Below are 21,346 nucleotides of genomic sequence, written 5' to 3'. Positions count from 1 at the left end.
AAAAAGCTTCCAGCTACTGAAAAAAAACTGCGGATAGTTGAGGCTCTACTGCATTTCCGGGTTTTTCCATGTGAAATTATGAAAGATTTAACAATCTCAGGATGTCTACAGGTTCCATGTGAAATTATGAAAGATGTAACAATCTCAGGATGTCTACAGGTTTAAAAAGAAAAAAATTTATATAATATTATTATATTATTTTATAAAATATTAATATTTTCCGAGGAAGAAATTTTCCTAATTTTTGGAGTCAAAATGACGAAAATTCCCAGATCATTAGTCCGAATGTTTAAAAAGAGTTTGCTTTAAATTTGATTGGATTGACCCTCAAATTTCTATCCATATCAAAATTATTTGAAACCGATAATATCATTGGAGAAAATCGCGTGATATTTCCCTACTTTTTGAAATGGAAGAGTCAAAAATTCTCAGATTATCCATTTGTCCATGCGTTTAAAAGGAGTTTTCCTGAAAGTTGATTGGATTGACCCCCAAATTTCCATCCTTACCAAAATTACCTGATAATCGGTAATTTCCGTAAAGGAAATGACGTGATATTTCCCTAACTTTTATAAAAAAAAGACTGGAATTCCCAGATTATTGGTCCATGCGTTTAAAAGAGTTTTTCTAAAATTGGTTAGATTGACCCCCTAAATTTCTTTCCATACCATAAAGAAAGCCACTCGAAAAAAAGAAGAAAAACAGAAAGAAAAATATGGTTCATCTGAATCGCGGATAGTCAAGGCTCTCCTCCACTTGTTGAAATTTTATTTTTTCGTAGACGTATTTTGGGAGTCCGAGTCGGGGGCGGGGGAGCGCCGCCCCCTCTCGGACTCCGGGATGCTCCGGCGGGCGAGGATGGACGCGGCGGCGGTGCGGTGGCGGCGATATAAAAGTGACGTGGTTGCGCCAGGATCGCTTATTAGTGGTGAATCCCAGCGTCCGCTCGCCGATAGACTTTACCGACACTCGATATTACTCGTCCGACTCGCAGACTCGTGCGCGCGTGAAGTGATTTTACTCTTGTTTCATCCCCAACTTCCTCAAAGGACTAATCAATGGCTATACACTTCCAGGTAACACTCGCAGTTTCTCCGCACTTTTTCACTTTGAGCACAACTAAAACCGATGGGCTTTGAATTCGGTGAAATTGTTCCCTTTTTTGAGTAAAAACCAAAGATTCGGTTTGAGGGTAATAAGTATCAACATTTTTCAACGAAAAAACCTAAAGCTCGTCTCAATGTAGGTCTAATGGTCCCGGGTAACTTTCGTGTAACTTTATGGGTAACTTTTTAGATAACTTTGATGTCCGATGGTACTTTAAGAAGGGAAACATGTCACCTAATGCAAATTAGGTGGCATGCATAGGCAATATCGGTGAATTTTTTACGGTATTAAGTATTGACATTTTTTAACGCAAATAAGTGGCGAGCGTAAAGTTCGTCTGACTCTAGGTCAAAAAGTTCTAGGGTAACTTTGGGGTACCTTTCGGGTAGCTCTGATGACCGATCGGCTTTGAATTATGTTGAATTTTTCTCTTTTTTCAGCAAAAACCAAATATTCAGTTTATTTTTTAAGGTAATAAGTATTCACATTTTTTTTTTTTACATAAATTAAGTGGTAAGCCTGAAGCTCGTCTGACTCTAAGTTGAAAGGTCTCGGATACCTTCGAGGTGACTTTTCGGGTAACTCGGATGACTGACGGGCTTTGAATTCGGTGAAATATTTCCCCTTTTCAAGTAAAATCCAAATATTCGGTTTATTTTTCAGGGCAATACCTAAGTATTAACATTTTTCGACGAAGATTAAGTGCTGAGCCTGTAGCTCGTCTGATCTTACGTTAAAAGGTCTCGAGTATCTTGCGAGTAAACTCACTCCGAATTCCTCTGCAATCAATCACCCTTGACAGAGGGACTTCTTACACAGATGGGCTTTAAGTGGATGAAAGTCCAATTTTTTTTAGTAAAAGATTTATCTAGTCTATAATCAACGGCTTTACACTGATAGGTAAACCAAGTGGTAAAAAAGTGCTGGGCCCTCACCCTTCGGGGGGGGGGGGGGGGGGTTCAAAAAGTTAGGCAATTTCAATTTGAATCAAAATTTTCAAAAAATTTCAGGTAAAGTGGGCGCCAAAGTGCACAGCAGTTCGAATTTTACTCATGATTTTCAATGCTGTAGTGAGTTCAGCGCACCTGGCTTTAGATCAATAGAACCCGGCGTTGGACTCCTGTAGGGGCGAAAAAATTGTGGTTAGACTGACGTTTGGGTCTGATGAAACGGATTCTCCTCAGTTTCATTCTATAAAAATGTGAACGCATTTAAATCAAAAGGAAATTTATTCATTTTAACATGAGCCTTGAGATCTATAAGCATAGATCCATGACAGCTGGAGCTTATGTCACATTGGGTATAGACCCCTTTGATTCAAATGAATGCATTTGAGAACCTGGAGCATTGGTGTGTGTAGCCCCTTTCTCAAAGCAGCAGTCCATGCGTGGCCGGAGATTCTCCTCAGAATATTAGGCAAAAAAAAGAACCTCCTCATCACCTTAAGTTTTGCGTCATTATCATGAATACTTTGATTTCTTAAATTTTCATTTGTTATCTCAGTTCGTTGTCTAGAAATCCAGATGACTTCGTTTAAAAGTACATCCAAACTTCATTTCAAGTGGTCTACCACAACTTTTTTGGATCGAGTAACTGAAAGTTTCGGCCATAGAATTTCGAATCTTGATGCAAATAACCGATCTTTTCGGCCGCCTCACTAAGAGACACTAAAGACCTTTATATTCCAAACCTGAAAGTTTCATTACGTCAACCAAAGTTCGGTTTCTACGACCGAAGTCTTAGTTTACTTAATCCTTAAACATTGGCGGGTTGTACAAATCGAAACTATTGCATAGGAAAACATTCTCTACATGACACCTCTTACTTTACAAACTTTACAATTATGATAAAGTTTTTTTTTTTTTTGCTGCTAGAAAGGCCCTTTCAGGGTGTGCAGATTCGTTGGAGTGGGAGGTTGTTTTACACAGTGGCCAGGGCAGGACCCTTTAGAAAGAGTTTAATGAAATGCGTTTGGTGAAAAAAAAAAACTGTGTTATTACTTTTTATGATTTTCCCGGGGTCATTATACTGAGAGAGAAAACCAGTCAACAGGCAACTGTTTTTATAAATCTGCTCCTCTTTTACCTAAACAAATGAATGGGTTCTTCCATATATTATCAATGGAGCAATGTATACATTAACGTATTTTTTTTCGGTTTTCGACCTCAGGCTTGCCAACCTTATGTAGAAAATTTAACAACTCTCAAGTCACAAAAAGTTGTATCGTGTTTCATTTACCATTTATAAATGATCTCTACAACATTCATGCAAACATGTTGGCTTATTTTCATTTGAAAAACATTAAAGAACAAATCTTTTTTTTTTTTAACATTGCGATCTATGTACATATTTTCCAGTTTCTCATCGGTATGAAATTTGAACCGTTATGAAAATGGTTAAAACTACCAACCATACATACCAGACTCCAAATCTTTTAAATCTAATTGAAAAGTCTTTAAATTTTGTTATCTGTTTCTTAATGACTTCCTTCAGAACAAATAGAATATTTTTGATTTGAAAGAAAATAAATCATGGGGGAGAGCGAATCCTCAATATTCAGCGAAAAAGATACTAGCACTTTATTTCAAAGAGAGGAGTAATTGGACATTTTTCAGACATATGTCAGTATGGATTAATATATGCGTTCCCACTCATCTTTCTAATAATGCAGAAGCGCTAAACTTGGCATAAACACATACTGATCATCTTCTCCCACATTTTCCTCTCACTTTGACCTTATTACGTCTCTTCGCTCGCTTGGGTATTGTTTAGCATACATTGGCAGCGGCTGAAAGGGCCTATTAAAAATGGTCATAAAATATCAGCAAAGGTCACGTCAATTAGCTTAGCATGCGTGTAATTAACGCAATTAGGAAATTATCTTACGGACAAAAATGCATCAACATCGGCACTCGCACGGTACAAAATATAAAAATTAGGAATGTTGATGGCCACAATCATCATTTTCAGAGTTTTTCCTCTTTGGAGGCCCGTGCAGCAATTGAGTTTCATTTAAATGGTACAACTATCACGGAAGGAATTAGCAAGTATGATGTGGTAACGGATTCTAATATGTTTAGACGATCGAGTCCCCTAGTTTAAAGGATTGCGTAACTTAGTAAAGTTTTAATCTAGAAAAGGACTAAAAGGACCTTTTGGTCTCTTTTTGACGGGTTAGAGGTGCTTCAGAACCAATTTTTTCTATTAGCGTGACTTGATAGGGAACATAAATCACATTTCCAAAGAGATAATTTAAATTAAATCGAATTAAAAAACTACAATTATTTCTCCAACTGAATAGCTGAAGATAGATTCCTTGGATAATTTTTGTAAGAAAAGAAGAAAGAGTAAGCTGGGATCTCTTTCTTAGCGATTAGAAAGTGGAAGTGCCAGTAAACCGGCTAGATACGAATAGAGGTAGATAAATTGCACTTTCAATTAAAGGAGGGAAAAACAAAAGTAGAAAAATAGAAATGAAAGGAAATTTCACCAAAAATTACATATCCACCCTTTTCAACTGTTCGAAAGAAAAAAACGGAATATCTTTTTTGAAGTTCACACTATACGAGGTATCACTCGCTTTTTCTGACTCAATTAGATACGCTATGCTACCATGCGGAGTATGAATCGCCGTTCAAATTTTTAAAAAATGCCAACTGAAAAAACCAAAAATATCAAGTATTTTTTCATTGTATTCTACACAAGCAGTTTAAACCGACGAATATACAATTTTCAATTTAAAAACATTAAAACGGTTTTAAGAAATAAATATTTTCTTGAAGGAAATTTTGCAAAATACGAATGGTCATAAGGACTGAACTAAACTAAATTTCTTGAAAAGTCTCTTCATTTTTCTCATCTGTCGGAGAAATATATTTTGTTTAAATTTCCAGTTGTAAAATGTTGGCTAGTTTATCTACAAAAAGATACAATAGGAGCATATATTTTGAAACGACGCAAATGAGATACGTAGTTTCACACTTTGGCCATCGATATGGCGTTCTTTCTTAGCAAGGCAGCAGTGGCGCCCCCAACCGGTGTAAAATTGCACCTCGAGCGGCCCCGAGACGTGACTCGAAGCGGTGCTTTTCTTTTCAAAAACTGTCTCTTGCCCGGTTGTTATCAGCGGTCACAAGGTGCGAGGTGTCGTCTCGCGACTTGCGACACGATTTTTGCCAGATCGTGCTGAGATATCAGCACTTTTCCTCATTTAAATCCATGTAAAATATCAGCACTTTATCGCAAATCTGGCAACTCTGTGCGACACCTCCTATACACTCTCAGTGGCTCCTTTGAAATCAAGCCCGCAAGTTCATTGAGGCCTCTGTGTACTTGCTGTACCCGTTGGTTGACGTAAGTTTTCTCCCTTGTAGTAACTGGTACTTACATGCTTTTGGGTCGCCGGGTCACATAGTGTTGCCGCTGATTGTGCATGACAGCAGGCCTGAATGAGAATCAAATTAAGGTACTTCCGTGCATGTGTTCTCGTAAAAAGTTCAATCGACGACGTGTAACATCCCCGTATTCGCGTCACCGAACATACAAACCGTTTAGCAAAAGAATTAACTTTCTCCTGGAAAATGATCCATTGATGAAATTCTTTGAGCATCCTGGTCGTAGAAACTAATTATTGGGACCAACATTTCCGTTGCAATGACTTATGTGTCATTTTATTTTATAATGTTACAAGGAGAGCTTCAAACAGAGGCTGTGGCACTTGTCTATCTTATGCTCAGCACAATTAGAAATAGAGGCACATCAGCACACATATAATATTTTGGGTGATGTTATCACTAGACAAAAAGATTATATTCAGGAGATGTTTCCCTGGATCTTTTTTGTCTTTTGATTCCTCAAAAAACCCCAAATGCTGATAATCTCTTCAAAAATTTAAATTTTTCACAAAATCTCTAAATTCTCTGTCATACAATGCACCTATCCACAGAGTCATAAAAAATCTAAAACAAACCCTTGTAAACCCTCACAGACCCCAAAAGTTCCCATAGTTGTCCCAAAAATAGCTATGAATCTCATGAGTGCAAGTTTCTGTATGCCTTAAGAAACTATAATAATTTTCAACGGGCGCTTTTGCCACATTTCATCATATGTCACTACAAGATGTCATAAATGGAACAACCTTCACGAAAGTAAATTAATTTTTGCGGAGGAAATAATTAGAGGAACAGCTTTTGGCAACGCTACCATTAAACCGTAACATTAGATAATTCATCACTCAAGAAAGGCATTAGGTAGGTTCTGACGTTTTAGAGGAATTGTGTAAATTTTTTCGCATTTATGCGATCGTGCTCACCCGTGGTTGTTTGTATTTTTGCGCCACTTTGATGAGGCATAATCAGAGAGCCCTAGTAAAATGATTGCCCGCCTGCCGCGCCAAGTCATACTGTGTCAAATTGCAGAGACTTCGCCAATTTCCACCTGTATCCAGTCACATTTGTCAAATTATGCGGCAACGTAGGATCTTAATGAACTCGTGCTCGTCGCGTACAAAGAGGTTAGAACGGCTCCGCAAAAATTAAATTATCCGGCTTCGCAATGAAGTCGCTCTCATTAAAATTCTATTCAATTGTAATCGCGAATTGACCAGAGGTCACTTTTTAACACGCGGGACTTTTCTCATTTTTTTCGATCTTTTATAATGAATGTGTGTTAATCGAGATCGAAGTGCGCTCACAGTTGCGTTTACGCTTTGTGACGTGGACAACTGACCCATTTTAACCTCTGCTCTCGGTTACATTCGAGGTTGGAGAGGAATGTTGTATCATCGGTGTATTTAAATCTACGGAATAAGATGCAGCATCCGTATATGAATTTAAATCGAGATGGTCTTTGATTATTTTTGTCCATTCATTTTAATTTTTGTAAGAGATTTAGGTAAAACTACCCACAGATATCTAACGCTATCACATATCACATCACAGTGCTAATCTGGGAGCCTTAACAACAAGTTCAATGCCTATATTTTAATTCTTTATCGCGGTTCGGTCTTCCGTCCTACTAAACTGATGTTCATTATTTTTGCGGCTGAGCCCGTTCTCTTCAAATTTTGTAATTATGACTCGCTTTTCTTAATATTATACGTCATAAAGTTGTAAGTTATCCAATTTAAACAATGTGAAGTGCATTTTTTGTCACAGCTCTTTTAAAGAACTACCGGATCAATTTTCATGATTGCGATTATCGATAGAATACATAGTCCCTAGATGAGCATATGCTATAATTAATGGACGGGGAGCTTGCGAGGTATGTCCTTCGGGGGTTGGGCTACGTAGCGACCAGCGGGCGAGAGCCTCTAGTGCACGTATAATGTGACAAAAAGATCATGAATGGAATTTCAATTGTCTTCATGCAGTATGCGATTGGTTAGGATGTCATATTAGCCTTTTTTCCTATACTTGCGTTTAAGTCTCCAGTAATTATGCAGGCATTGTCGGGGTTTGCGCTCGGCTTTACATATGCCGAATCGGCTATTTTATGTGAAATTTTCAAACTTTATAGCATTCTGTTTGATCGAATCTGACATTCTTCTGCGGGCTGATTACTGAAATTGATAGACAAGGCTATAGACAAAGAGGACATGAAGAGTATGGAGGAATTCTATTGATTGAAATGGATGGTTCATATATAGAATAAAGAAGAAACTAAAGGCATAACTATAGGGTCCCTGCTCGTTTGTCGCCGTTAAGGAGTCCATCACCTACCTATTTTGTCTATTGCAACCACCAGCTTCCACCAATAGGATCCCTCCATATCCATTTTGTTTTCTTTGTCCATAGCTTTGTCTATCAGTTTCAATAACCGGTCCGCTGATGTAAGGACGTAGCTGCACATAGAGATAAGTTCTGCTGTCTGCACAATTCCATGATTTACACGGTTCTCTCAGAAACAAAGGTAGACCCTTACACTGGAAAAAAAAACACATTGAATCTAGAGTACAGACTCTTGAAAACATTGAGAAGAAAAATGACTCTTGATTCAATCAGATTTAAGCTTAAATCAAAAGGAAATCCGCTCAAATTAAGAGGCTTGGTTCTTGATTTAAGCTTAAATCTGATTGAATTAAGAGCCCTTTTTCTTGTAGATGTTTTCAAGAGTCTGGACTCTAGATTCAATGTGTTTTTTTTTTTTCCAGTGTACGTCAAATTTTATAATTTTCAAAAGATGTGTAGGGTCGAAAAATTATAGCCTCGTCGCTAGTTAGTCTATTACATACCTCATTTGTCTATTACAACTACCCGCTTCCACCGATAGGATCCCTACATATACCCTTTTTCTTCCCCCTATAGCCCTTCCGCCCTTTGAGACTGATGCGCTTTAAAATGTTAATATTGAATAAAAAATTCGCATCCTAAGGAAATGAGCTGTTTTAGAGACGACTATGAAGACGACATTTAATCAGAGGAACATTCTTTTGTGGCACGTTCAACCGACCAATGGACCACTAAACAAGGTACGAGTTAAAGGATTCTTGTACATGTTTATTGACCAAAATTTCACGTAGAACACGACTCGCGCAACGAAAATTACTGAAACCAACTCCTAACGAAGATATTAACGTTTTTATTTCACATTGGTTACGAGGAATTTGAGCTGCCCGCTCACAAGAAATCCGAAGCTCTGCGTGAGTCAAATCGCGTACTACAGCGGTTTCGGCAATCTTCTCTATCGAGCAATGTCCATTTCCCACCATGTGTTGTTCAAACTATAAGCAATTTGCTATAGCTGAGCCAAAGTGTCAAGATTGAGGTTGCCAGTTTTTATATCGCAGAGACTGTCATGATAAACGTTTAGCGCGTGATGTGAATCACGTAGAGCATTGAGTTTTCATGGGCGGGTGGTTTGAATTTGCGCATCAAGAATCATTAAATATCTTCGTAAGGAGTTGAATTTAGTAATTTTCGTGTTTTACGTGAAATTTTGGTGAAGAAACATGTATCAGAATACTGAAATTCGTACCTTGTCTAGTGGTCCATTCTCCACCCAGAAACTCAAGAGCGTTCCATGCGGCTATGGAACCCGCGTCGACTCCACGTGAGAGAACGGTCCAGACCTTGGAAAGGGGCGATGGGGACATCGAACGCTGCGCCTCCCCCGGGCGCGGCGCCCACTAATTAGCCAGCAGCGCTTCAATCAGCTGGTCGCACCATGTCGAGTCACCGACTCAACGGCCAGTCTCCTGGTCGGCCAGTCCAGTCGTCGCCCCTCACGGTCCAGACCCCGGCGACAAATCGCGGATCGTCCCTCTACCGCGCTGAAGAAAAACCCCATATGGACATTCAAATGTTGCCATATTTCCTCTTAGAAAATATTTAATTTTGGAAACAATTATGAATATTTTACCTAGAGATTTTCTGTCACTTTAGATCAAATTACGAGGAAAATTCTCTGAAAAATTGGAGTTTAAATACTAGCCATTGTTTCCGAAAATTCGTGATTTTCTCATGTCAATTTGGCAATGTCTGATGGCTCATACGGCGTTCTTCCTGAGCAAGGCGGCGTTCCCCGACGCCCGATGCGCATTGTGCAACGCGCATCTCGCAAGAGCAGAGCACCCAGTCCGCGCTAATATTTTGTGAGCTCCTCACTCCACGCTAATTTATTCCCCAACAGCTATTAATTATTTCCTTCACCTATTTCCACCGCCGCGCCGCGGTCAGATCGCCGGGAAATCCAGGTACGTTTTTTCGGGGTGAAAAATTGAATGAACTAAATAGAATGGCACATTTTGAACGAATTCGAAGAAGGGGTGGCTTTAGATAAACTGGCCGTGCATGTTATGCTGTAAAAAGGCCAAAGTTGAGGAAACATAATGGTGGCTAAATTAAAAATACGTTTCTCAATTGCAACGTTTCAAAAGCTTCAAATTCGTTTCTTTGAAGAGATTTTACCAACATAATTATTCATGAAATTGTCTGTGAGTACCTTAGGATGGGAGACAAAAATTCATTGGCAATTTCTCAAAATCTTCTTGATAGGTTCTTAAAAAATAAAACATGAACGGACACTTGCGCATTTTGAAAAAGGTAAATTTTGGACGAACATGTGGTATGAGTAGTAATGAGATGAAGTAGACCTGCATTTTATGCTGTAAAAAGGATATAGTTGACGGAAAATATTGGTTCGTAAAGTAAAAAAGGCGTATCTCCACTGCAACGTTTCAAAAGCTCCAAATTCGTTTTATTTTTTGAAAAAAATTTAACCAACAAAACATCTTCTTGAAATTTTTTGTGAATATTTTAGGGCGAGAAAAAAAAATTCATGAAGAATTTGAAAACAAATTTTTGATTTGTTCTAAAAAAATAAATGTAAAAAATAAAAATAATGTAAAAATAGACGTTCAACTTTCGTCAGTGTCTGTTATCTTCTGAGGCTGAAAAGAACTTTTTTGGTGCAAAACTTGGCAATACAATTTGCACTGGTAATAGAACCGTCTGTAAGACGTTTTAAGTAGGTGCTGACAAGATTGACTTTAAGAAGAGGTGAAGAAAAAGAAGTGACTTGCCAAGCTGCTCCGTGATCTTTCACAATTTTCCGAGGGCGTCCTGGTGGAATGAAAAGTATTCACTCTCTCTACGGAACTGATTTGTTTATTTACTCTGTGCCGCTGATTTGTTTTTTTCATCCCTAATAAGAGAATCTCATTAATTTTTAGAGCATAAAATAAAATACAAATTAAACCAAAGTAAAATGTCATTGTTTAAAGAAATCATTTATGAACCAAGTGCTGTTATTTGGATTTTCACCATTTAGCTAAAAGCTGAGCTAATATTAAATGGTGACGTTAATGACCACGAAAAATGTACGCACCGTGAACATCTAATTAATTTTTTTAATGCCTAAATTAAGTATTAAACTTAGTGTTTTTTACCCGTTTGGCTCCTCATCCATTTTTCTTCTACTTTTTTTTACTAGGTACCGCAGATACTCCTCTAATTTTACATGTTTGAATCATGTTTCACAAATTTATTAAATCATCCTAAAGCAAGGATGCTTTGAAATAAAGTTTGCCTTTGGAGAGTCTTATAATTAATTTAATGAATAAGCAGCAGGCATCACGCCAAGAATGGTCAACATCGGTGAGAAACCCAGCTTGGTGGCTGTAGATACTGGCAGCTCTCCATTTTTCGACGATTCGGTTCCGAAGTCAGTAGGTACTAGATCTAAAGTACTTAAACTACGGTACTAAATAACACAAACAAATGCGGTTAATTTGCCGTTAAATTACTCTACAGAACATCAAACAACGTTAGAGGCTATAACGTAGTTGTGAGACAACACTTCAAAGATTCTAGATCAAGCATAGTGTCGATTACTCTGTTGAATATATTATCTCGGTTCATCTTGAAACTTGTCATTTTTGTACCATAAACAAATTTAAAAAACAGCTCAATCCAAAATGTGGCAATTTAATGTGGGACATCACATAAAATTACAGAAATTTCTGAAGAGTGGTACAACGATTGGGTACATTTTCATGGTGGTTCATTCTGGTGGAACACGCGTAAAATTGCATTGAAAATCAAAGGAAAAATGCTCATTTCACGGATTTTATAATTTTGGGGTGAGAAAACAAGACATTAGTGGAAGGAAGAAAGATGTGCCAAACTATTCTATGTTCGAAACCAAAAATTACTTTGAAGCAGAAAGCACTTCTCTGCCGTGCCGAGGAAAAACGCCGTATCAGCTTCCAGATGTTGCCAAATTCCATTTCATGAGAATGCGAATTTTTTGAGGAATCATCTAAGAATAATTTTTCTCCGATTATTCAGAGAATTTTATTCACGATCAAATCGAAACTCTCCGAACATTCCAAGAAGAAATATTTATACCTCCCTTTTAAAATAAAGATTTTATTGAGAGGAAATTTGGCAACTCTCGAAGGTTCACACGATGTTTTTTCTTCGCACGGCAGTGCTATCGTGAAATAACCTCAAAAACTGTCTTTTGATATCCCTACTCATCCGCTCGAAGAAGATTTAAGGATCATGTAAAAATTTTGGCCTCAGTTCGGAGTTCAAGGGGCCCGGTAGCCGTCGGGCGGCTGAAATTCGCGGCTGAAACGCGTCCGTTTCAGCCGCGAATTTCAGCCCTCCTCGTGACGTGAGACGTCACGTCACGAGGAGGGCTCACGCGACGTTCGTGCGTTATGGGCCGAGCGACCTTGGGCGCGGGTCGGATGAAAAAGGGAGAAAATTGAAGATACACCTCCAATTATGAACTGTTGCAATGCAAAGGTCAGTGGAGCTCCCACGATTAGCATTTCGCGTCCACGTTACTGGAACATGTAAGGCGCCGCAGAAAGAGCGTATCCAGGCGCCGGTTTTTTATGGGAGTCGTGCGGTTTTTCCATCGGGGGGTGAGGATCTAGGCCGACCGAGGTTGGGTCCCGCTCCGGAGATATTTTCATATCGTGAGCAACATCTTTTGCGCGGATAATTGACAAACGGATGACCGCTTCGAGGGATTGAGTGGTGGTTCAGGGGTACAATTACCGTGCGCGGCTCTTTAAGCCTCGTTGCCGCCCTGATGAGCTTCAGCTCGATAGTTTGAATGTTCTAAGGGTTGTAAGGAAAAAGGTGATGAGATGGGAACCATACCTTGAATGGAACAGTGGAAAAACAAGGATGAAAAAACGGGAAACAAGGCCAAAAATACACAATTAATGAAACCCGAGACGTTTCGACTCAAAACTGAGTCATTTTCAGTCGAAAACAATAAAAATTGAAAAGAAAAAACGATAAAAAAACCTGAGCCCTACGTGGTAGTGGCCGGGATCTGAGGTTGAATGGTGATCTTGAATGGAACCAAGTCCCATTTAAAGTCTTGTCAGCTTAGGCATTGTCTTCGCAGGGCGTTTTCATGAGATTTGTCACAGGATCAAGTCTCGCTTACAAAGTTGGGAGAATCAATCTTAATCGCAGTACCAAGTTAGGTATTTTAGGAATCTAAAATTAGCTGAGAGAGGAAAAAGAAATGAAAGCAAATTGTGTGATATTTTATTGTTCGCTAAATTGTTTGCCTTTGCCTACTTTACCAATTTTTATTAGTCTTAATTATGTTCAATCATTATCTTACAATTCCTGTTCAAGTGCTCGATTTTTACGAATTTATTTTCCCGCGCTAACTTGTGGCAGGAACTTGAGCCCCGTCCAGTGAAGTGGAGACGTTTTCTGCGGCAAATCCTCTAAGTTTTTTCATCTATTTTTCAAGAGCATTTTTTCTCAACATGCTCAAGTTTTCAAGAATATCAAGTATTTCCTCAAAATTCAAAGATTTTCTCGTAAACAGAACTCATCCAGAAAATTGTGATGGAATGTATTCTCAAATTTTAATTTAAAAAATAGTACTTAAGGATCAGACCAAACTTCTTATAGTAATATGAAGTAAGCAAAAACTTACTGGAGCCCGTAAAATAACCCTTTTTAACTAATCCTTGACCAAACATCCCTTGTGAGACGCGTTTTCTTTATTGAAAATGTACCAAATTACTTTTTCCGAGATATTTTCAATTTCCCTATTATTCTCAAACTGTCAAGCGATCCAGAATCCTGTCCCAATTTTCTGAACTAAAAGCTGGCCATGAGCTTGAGAGTGGAACATTTGAGTCAGACTCGGTTGAAACAAAAATTGAATGTTAAGAAACTTGCGGCGCGAATCCTAATTGGCGAACACCCGCAACCGCTGAAATCATTCAAACTTCTATTCTGAGTCTATTCTTATTGTCCCGCACACCGACCGCACTCGCGAAATCGCCGTGCGGCATGTGCTAAAAACCCTCGCAAATTGCGCAGTGTTGTCTAGCAAGGTAAATTAAAACTTGTGCAAAGATACTTAATTTCAAAAGATCACAAATTGAAGTTTTGGTACCTCTGCTAAACCGCAGCTCAGAGATGTGTTTCGAAGACATTCTGCCACAAAAGGTCTCTAGAATAGGCACCAGAAATAGTTATGATGGCTTGAAATTTAGGCACGGTAGTTTAGAGGGGAAAAAACCTGCCTAGAGTTGCATTCAGGTGATTCAAATTCTTATATTTTAACGTGATCTTAGACTCTACGTTGACACAAAATGGGAAGTTACGACCGCTTTCGAACAGGAACAAATTTCCCGTGACAATCTCAAAGTTAAACTTTTGACTCTTTTGGTAAAATAAGCGTTTTCCTTGAAAACTTACCTTCAAGTAATAAGAACTCTCTATTGAGATTTTTTTGTTCCATGGACAGTTATCATTGTTTTATTTGCTTGCATCGTTGAAGCTGTCCTCCGAAGCAAATTGAGTACAAGAACTAAAACTTCATTTTGCAAATTAAGGTGCGACCAAAATTCAAGCGGTTTAAGTTTCTGAAGGGGACGATTCTTTATAACAACATTAAAATATTTTTTTCACAAAAACCTTTATGTATTTTTCAACCCTTATAAAACAGAATTTTCAATAATTCCGTTTATTGTCAGTGCATAATGCTGTTTTTAAAACGGTGGACCTCTTTTTCTAACGACACGAAACTTGACAGGCATGCTACACTTCCGTTTCAGGTTGTTTGTGGTCCAGTCGGGTCGTTAAAGATTCCACCTAAAAAGGTTCAGTTCATAAAAATAATTCCACTTAATTCGTATTCTCCCGCAAACCTAGTCCTACTCGAGTCGTAAACTGATCATCCTATTAATCCTTGCCATTTTGCAAGCTAGGGCGTCCTTGTTTCTGATATAGCTCCAAAGCTCTTTTCAAAACATATTAAAACTATTATATCACTTACGTAAGTTCCAACTGTGCGGGGGGAGGAGGGGGGGGGTTAGTCACAATGACCTAATCATTTTAAACTTAAAACCTGCATTTTACACATTAATGTTACGGCATAATTGTAGAGCTCATGAGCGAAAGTAATCCCTCATCCCTCGACTCATTTGTACTAAACTGCGCCAATAAGAAATTGATATTCCTTGCTCATCCGTAAAAACACCATTCTATACTGCCGTGCTAAGGAAGAACACCCTACGAACATTTAAGAGTTGCCAAATTTTCCCGGATTAAACGATTTTTTTTTTTTTTTTTTTTTTTTTTTTTTGAGGAAGGTTATACATATTTTTCCTTGAAATTTTAAGATATTTTGGATTCAATTCTGTACAAAATTGTCTGAAAAATTTAACGAAAACTATCCATCAGTTTCCTTGAAATTTTGTCGGAGTAATTTTTGCAACGCCTGAAGGCTCATACGGCGTTTTCCCTCAGTACGGCAGTATAGAGGGAAGCTAATGCCTTACATACGTTGTCTCTAGAATGAGACAGGAATATAGTCCCTTTTTGTACAATGCAGTGCATGCCTTGCAAATTGCAATCAGATTGACGGAAGCGCAGTCAATCCTTAATTCAAGAGTAAAAAAGAGTGTACAGAAGAAAATGTTAGTCTTAATGAAAGTCTTGGTTATACAGTAAGATCTATGGGAAATCTGGCAGTTAGTGCTAGATTTCTAACATTGCCTATCACCGGCTGGTTATGAAATCAAATGAATTATTAACATTGACAAAACTCTAGCATACGCTACTAAGTCTCCTAGCTATCATGTATAAATAAGAATTTTGTAACTGGAACATTCTTTTTTTCTTTTAAAAAGATCAAATTCAGAGAGCGTGACTTTCACTCCTTCATTTCTTCGCCCTCCCCCTCAAAAAAAGGCCAATAAGACGAGGCAGTGAAAATTAAGAGTCTCCAGTTTTCCGGTTTGTTTGGGTGCGCGAAAGTATCGAAACATCAAATCTCCGAAGATGACCATGTAACGACGGCTCGGCGTCAGTTAGTTTTGCTATTAGGATGATCATTAATTACTGTCAACAAAATGGTGAAAATAGCAAAGCGGAGAGAGCTGGGATGCTGGGATGATTTGTCAACTGACCGTGATTCGTGTTGGCAGACTCGAAATAAACATTCAATTTTAGATACATTACTTCATTTTCGGATTTAAGATTTGCACCTTGGATATAACCGCGCAATTAGGCAAACTTGGACTCAGCTGCCAAATTTGTCGTAGTGAATTTTTTTTATCTCATTGTAAATAGTAAAAATTATGATATTTACTTATGATTCGATTTCCCAGAATTTACTCGTATGATATAAATATGTTTTACTTTCTTAAGCCCAAGGAGCTTTGCATTATTTTTTTAAGACTAGCAAAGATTTTTTCTCTCAGAAATTCTCCTACAATTTACATTTATAGGTTGTTTTTTAAGTCATTTATTCATGTGCAGGCGAAAAAAAAATATCTTTCAACAATGAAATGAAGTATTGCTTTATGTTTGGTAGGTTTTTGTGCCAGCCAAGAAACATGCTTACATTAACCATATTTTTCAATGCAACCGGTCGACTTTTACGCAATACTGCCGAAAATTTAGCGTGGTGTACATGTAGGTATTGTCTCATACGTCATTTTTCCTAAAAATAGGGAAACTGACAAAACTGAACTTTTTTATCGTATAGGACTCCTGGAAGAAAGAGTTCAAAAAAACAATGTAACCAGTGTAAATTGAGGTTAAATGTTGACTTAAAATGAAGTTGAGTAAAAACAAGTTGAACCATAAAGACAACGTCAACAATGAAATCACTTAATGAAATAGCGATGAAAAAAATAAAGCACTGGCATTTAACCGAGCGATCAGACAATGTCGTGCGTCATTCAGGAGCACTGTCCAGCTGATGCGTTTTGATTCTGCAATAGCTCTTTCAATCTGTGGATTAAGAAACGCATGCTGGGAAAGTGAATCAGAGATTCTTCCTTGAGTAAGATCTTCCAGGGTGTACGATCTTACATCATAGCATTATGGTCTTTTTTACGTCGGATTGATACCGGACTCCTGTACATGTACAGTCTCGCTGTATTTCACTTCATTGATTCATTATTACACTATTTGGCCCTGGTATTCGATACCGAAGTTCAACGAAAACGATTTTCGTAAGTGATGAAATTCGTGTCTGAATTAGAATTAGATAAAGTGGTTAGATAAATATTTTAGGAAATTAATGAGTTGCAATGTTAACTATGCGGTATTAGGTCACGTTTGATACGTAAAGAAGTTTCCTTGAAATGGAATTTTTCATTGATGCATGTTCAAGCTTTTGCATCATTTTTGGACGTTTCAAACTTTTTTCCCGTTTTTACCATTACTTATGTATACAAAATCAGAAATGCAAAGAATCAATAATGGATTTTATGCAGCTTTAACATCTACTTTAAATTAAAACGTAAAAAAAAGATATTGGGTTACTTTCTAATATAAATATGATGTAGAATAACTACTTCTAAGCCGTGTTGTAAATTTTTCCCCTTCACACGCAACGCCTCATTTCGTCATTCCTTTGACGTAAGAGTGTCTCTTAATTTCCACTTGAGCCCTGGTTTACATATAAATCCATGCTAACTGGGGCTTATGCTGAAATCGAGATACGCCCTTACGTCAGCGTCAGAGGAGCAACGATTTATCTAACATACCCATAACAACTGCGGTTCTTCAGCATCATCCTAAAGTTATATATGTAACTTGTGAAGTTAGTGTGAAGATACTCTCCTCCATGGTCAAATATAGCGTTAACAGCATTTAATTTGTAATGTTTTCTTGAGAGCACTTCCATGCAGTGGCGTGGCATGCTTTGCAATACATCGATTGATCTACCGCCATTTTAACCAATGAAAAATGATCGATTACAGAGCGTTTGCAAAGAAAACCTTAATATTCGATTTTTTATCACAGCTTCATAAAGGGAAATATCGATAATCGATGATTCACGTCTCAATAAGCCAACCCGACTCTATTTGCTAGCTTTCCGTCCTCAGTAAAACCTCTCATTGACCTAGGGGAACAGACACATCACTTATCAAGAGAGCGTTCCTTAAAATTCAGCTATCCCGCGCGAATAATTGGTCGATCTTGGTGTTAAAAGCGTCACATGGGTGGTCGAGCAGCGCTGAAAACGATTAGATTTTCAATTGTGGCACGTGAGGCGCCGTGCAGTATTTGACTTGGGGTGGCAACCTAGCATTTACATGAAACCACAACTCCTTTCATCGCGAACCGCGCATCACCTTGTGCTCAAAACTCTTTACTCCTCACTTGTAAGAACATCATACCCACTCATACTCCACCGTGCAGTTGGCGCCGCGCTGCTTGGATATTCAATTTAATGATGGTTCGAGTGACTTCCAAGTCTCGCAGGTGACGAGCTCAGGGGGTAAATTGAAACTGAGAGGCAAAATTAACGTAAAATGGGTTGACCATGAATCGCTACATATTGAGGTATGCAATCAAATTGAACGGGATCCTCAAATTTCGTTCTGTGATGGTCTAATTTCTTATCTTCTCGTTCGTTGCTTAGCAATTTCTTTATTAGCCATCACTGGAAAAAAGTCGCTTGGATCTAGAGTCCAGACTCTTAATAATATTGACAAGAAAAATACTCTTGATTCAATCCGATTATTCCTTGAATCAAATAGAGCCGAGCCTCTTGATTAAGGTGGTCTTCCCCTTGATTCCAGCAAAAAGTCCGATTGAATCAATACTTTTTTTTTTTCTTATCGATGTTTTTTAGAGTCTGGACTCTAGATCCAAGCGACCTTTTTTTCCAGTGTATTGCAAAGTATCTTCTTTGGCACCCTGCTCAACTCCCACCCCAATAACCAATAAAAAAAGATTGAATGAATATTTTAACTATTAGAAAGATAAACTCTTTTCTATACAGACTTTCAGAAACAAAAGCTTCTGCTCAGTGGCGAGGCGTAAATGATCAGTTATCGATATTTCTCAGTTTGATACTATTGTAAAGAATCGATTATTAAGGCGTTTTTTGGGAACACCCTGTTTCTTGGTCCTTTTCCATAGATTAAAATGACAGATCAATCGGTATATCGCAAAGCACGCACGCCTGTTGATCTACCTGACAACGCCGGTGCGGAGAAAAGCTTACGCGCTGTCAGGACGTATTTAGTCTTGAGTTCATCCTCAACAGCTGGAAATGCTTTCAAGAGGCGTTCGGTACGCTCACGCACTTAGGTCCCGGTTACAAATTACGTATCAAATCGGTTGGACTGCAGATAAATTGTGAGCATTTTGCGTAATGTCATTAGTCAGACACTTGTGTCGCATCCGGCGTCCCAACAATGCATTTTACCGGAGACTCAAACGCACGGATAGGAAAAAGTGAGAATGTTTTTAATCCTGGGACATTGTCGGACTTACACTGCCTACACTGAGTGGCACTTGTAATCCTATTGGCGGGTCTTTTTGTCGCATCGCTGCAATTCTGATAATAATACAATGCTAGAATGAGCGATTACATTAAGATTTCGCACGAGTTTTTGCCTGAATAAGGTACCGGGCAGTCACTGTAAAATTTGGTGAAATTATACACTGCTCAAAACTCAATTAAACTTTGACCAACTTATTAATATGTTTTAGAGTTTTACTCTGTGTAACTTTACAGTGCATCATTCACCATTGAAGACAAGGCGTGTAAGTGCAGTTTTTGCTATTTTGAGGAATACGCGTTTGAAGGTTCGAAAATGCATGGATCCCTGTGGTGGAAAGAAAGTATAAACTGACTTTTTGATGCTTAAAAATTGAAATTTGGAAGCTAATTTGTCACAAAATATGCATCAAGACTAGATTTATCTTAAATCATTAATAACTCGATTTTTCAAAAATTGCAACCGCGCGTTTTGTCCTTCAAGTCCCCCAATCCATGATGACATTCGTCAATTGATTCATCCTACAAATGTTTCCGTAGTTACTTATTTTGCGTATCTAAATGTGCCACGTATTTGGAAACTTCCAATTCCCCTGTTGGCGTCATATTTTTATTTTTTTCTCATTTTTCGACATAATTTTCATTTTTGATTGACTGTAATTAACAATTTAAAAAAAAAAAAAAAAAAAAAAAAAAAAAAAAAAAAAAACATAAAAGCGGCGCTATTTACAAGAACACTGGTCATTGCGTTCATTCTAGAGTTTGTAGTTTGCTTTTTAGTTCGTAGTATGGCCGTCCTTTCACGTGTTTGAGTCTTCTACGTCGTCGGCGCAATAAGATCCTGCAATAAAAAAAAATCAATTTTCAGTTTCATTCAGTGGGATGGAATTTTGATTGCCAAGCTGTAAAGTACAAAATCTTAATAGAACAACATTGCTGGTCTGTTGTGGGATGTCATTTGACTACAGAGTATAGAGGCAGCAATGAACGAGTCTCTATACACATAAACTCCAAACTATCTACGCGTTGTAGGATAGCGCTCCAATCACTGATTAGATCTTGCTTAGCAAGGTTGCCGATTCTCAGAGATGTGATCCAAATTTTGAATTGTTTCAGCTTTTCGTTAAACTGCAATATTGATTCATTGTCTTTCTGGACATGTGATTTTATTGATAATTCGTTGATAAATCGGCGCAACTGCTATACTTGGGTTTTACTCAGCTCACTACAAAAGTTTAGTCTTTTAATGTATCTCTGAAGACAATGAAGCGAAATATTTTAGGAAATTTTAACAATCGTTATACTATTACCCCCACATTACTTCCAAAACGGTTTATTCGTAAAATGTTTGATTTTCCCAAACATTCCTCTTCTCCCTCTTTGAGCATCTAATTTAGGAACTCACATTTAAAAAAAATCATGACCGAACATTAATAAACGAGGGTAATTACTGACTTCCGTCACGTAAAAATTTTCTAGAAATCACAGTATTGTTACCATCTCCAAATCTATGTAAATTCCGGATTATGTAGTTCCCACCCTTTCGTCATTCTCTATCAACCCACAATGCTTACTTCAACCGTGTGTGTTATTATTGAATAATGTGCGTGCAAAAATTGTACATAGCCCAATATTTTCGCCGTCAACAAAATGAATGGTAATTCAGCACTAATCAGCCCCACTTAAGAGCCATTTCGATAGGAAAAGTTCAAAACCACGTATATTCGTTCCTGACGTTGCAAACCTCCTATCATACGTCATTTATTCTTTGGAAAACTAGTCAACGGAATTTCTTGAATTTTCTTCTAAATCAGCAATTATTTTCTTAAAAGTGTCAAAAAAACGTTGGCTTGCCTCTCTTCAAAAAAATTAAAAAGGAGCGGAAATTTTGCGACAGTGCAATGGACATACGTGGTTTTGTACTTCGGTCATCAATTTGGCATCATCGGTCGGGGGACAACTCCTACCGGCCGCGGCGGGCCACAGGTCGCGGGCG

The 21,346-nt window shown here is 38.0% G+C and overlaps 1 protein-coding gene across 1 annotated transcript in view; it reads left to right on the top strand.

The window, feature by feature from the left end:
- Positions 1 to 907: 907 nt before the first annotated feature.
- Positions 908 to 21,346, top strand: part of LOC109034500 (uncharacterized) — a 64,397-nt gene continuing 43,958 nt past the window's right edge. Inside the window, exon 1 of the mRNA XM_019047700.2 lies at positions 908 to 1,076. Within this exon, the coding sequence (XP_018903245.1) occupies positions 1,059 to 1,076 (18 nt within the window). The 5' untranslated portion in view covers positions 908 to 1,058. The remainder of the gene's footprint in view (positions 1,077 to 21,346) is intronic.

The sequence above is a fragment of the Bemisia tabaci genome, chromosome 5 (genome assembly GCF_918797505.1).
Source record: "Bemisia tabaci chromosome 5, PGI_BMITA_v3".
In the NCBI taxonomy this organism is placed as follows: domain Eukaryota; kingdom Metazoa; phylum Arthropoda; class Insecta; order Hemiptera; family Aleyrodidae; genus Bemisia; species Bemisia tabaci.
Note: the sequence above shows the minus strand (reverse complement) of the source record. Positions and strands in the feature narration are given on the sequence as shown.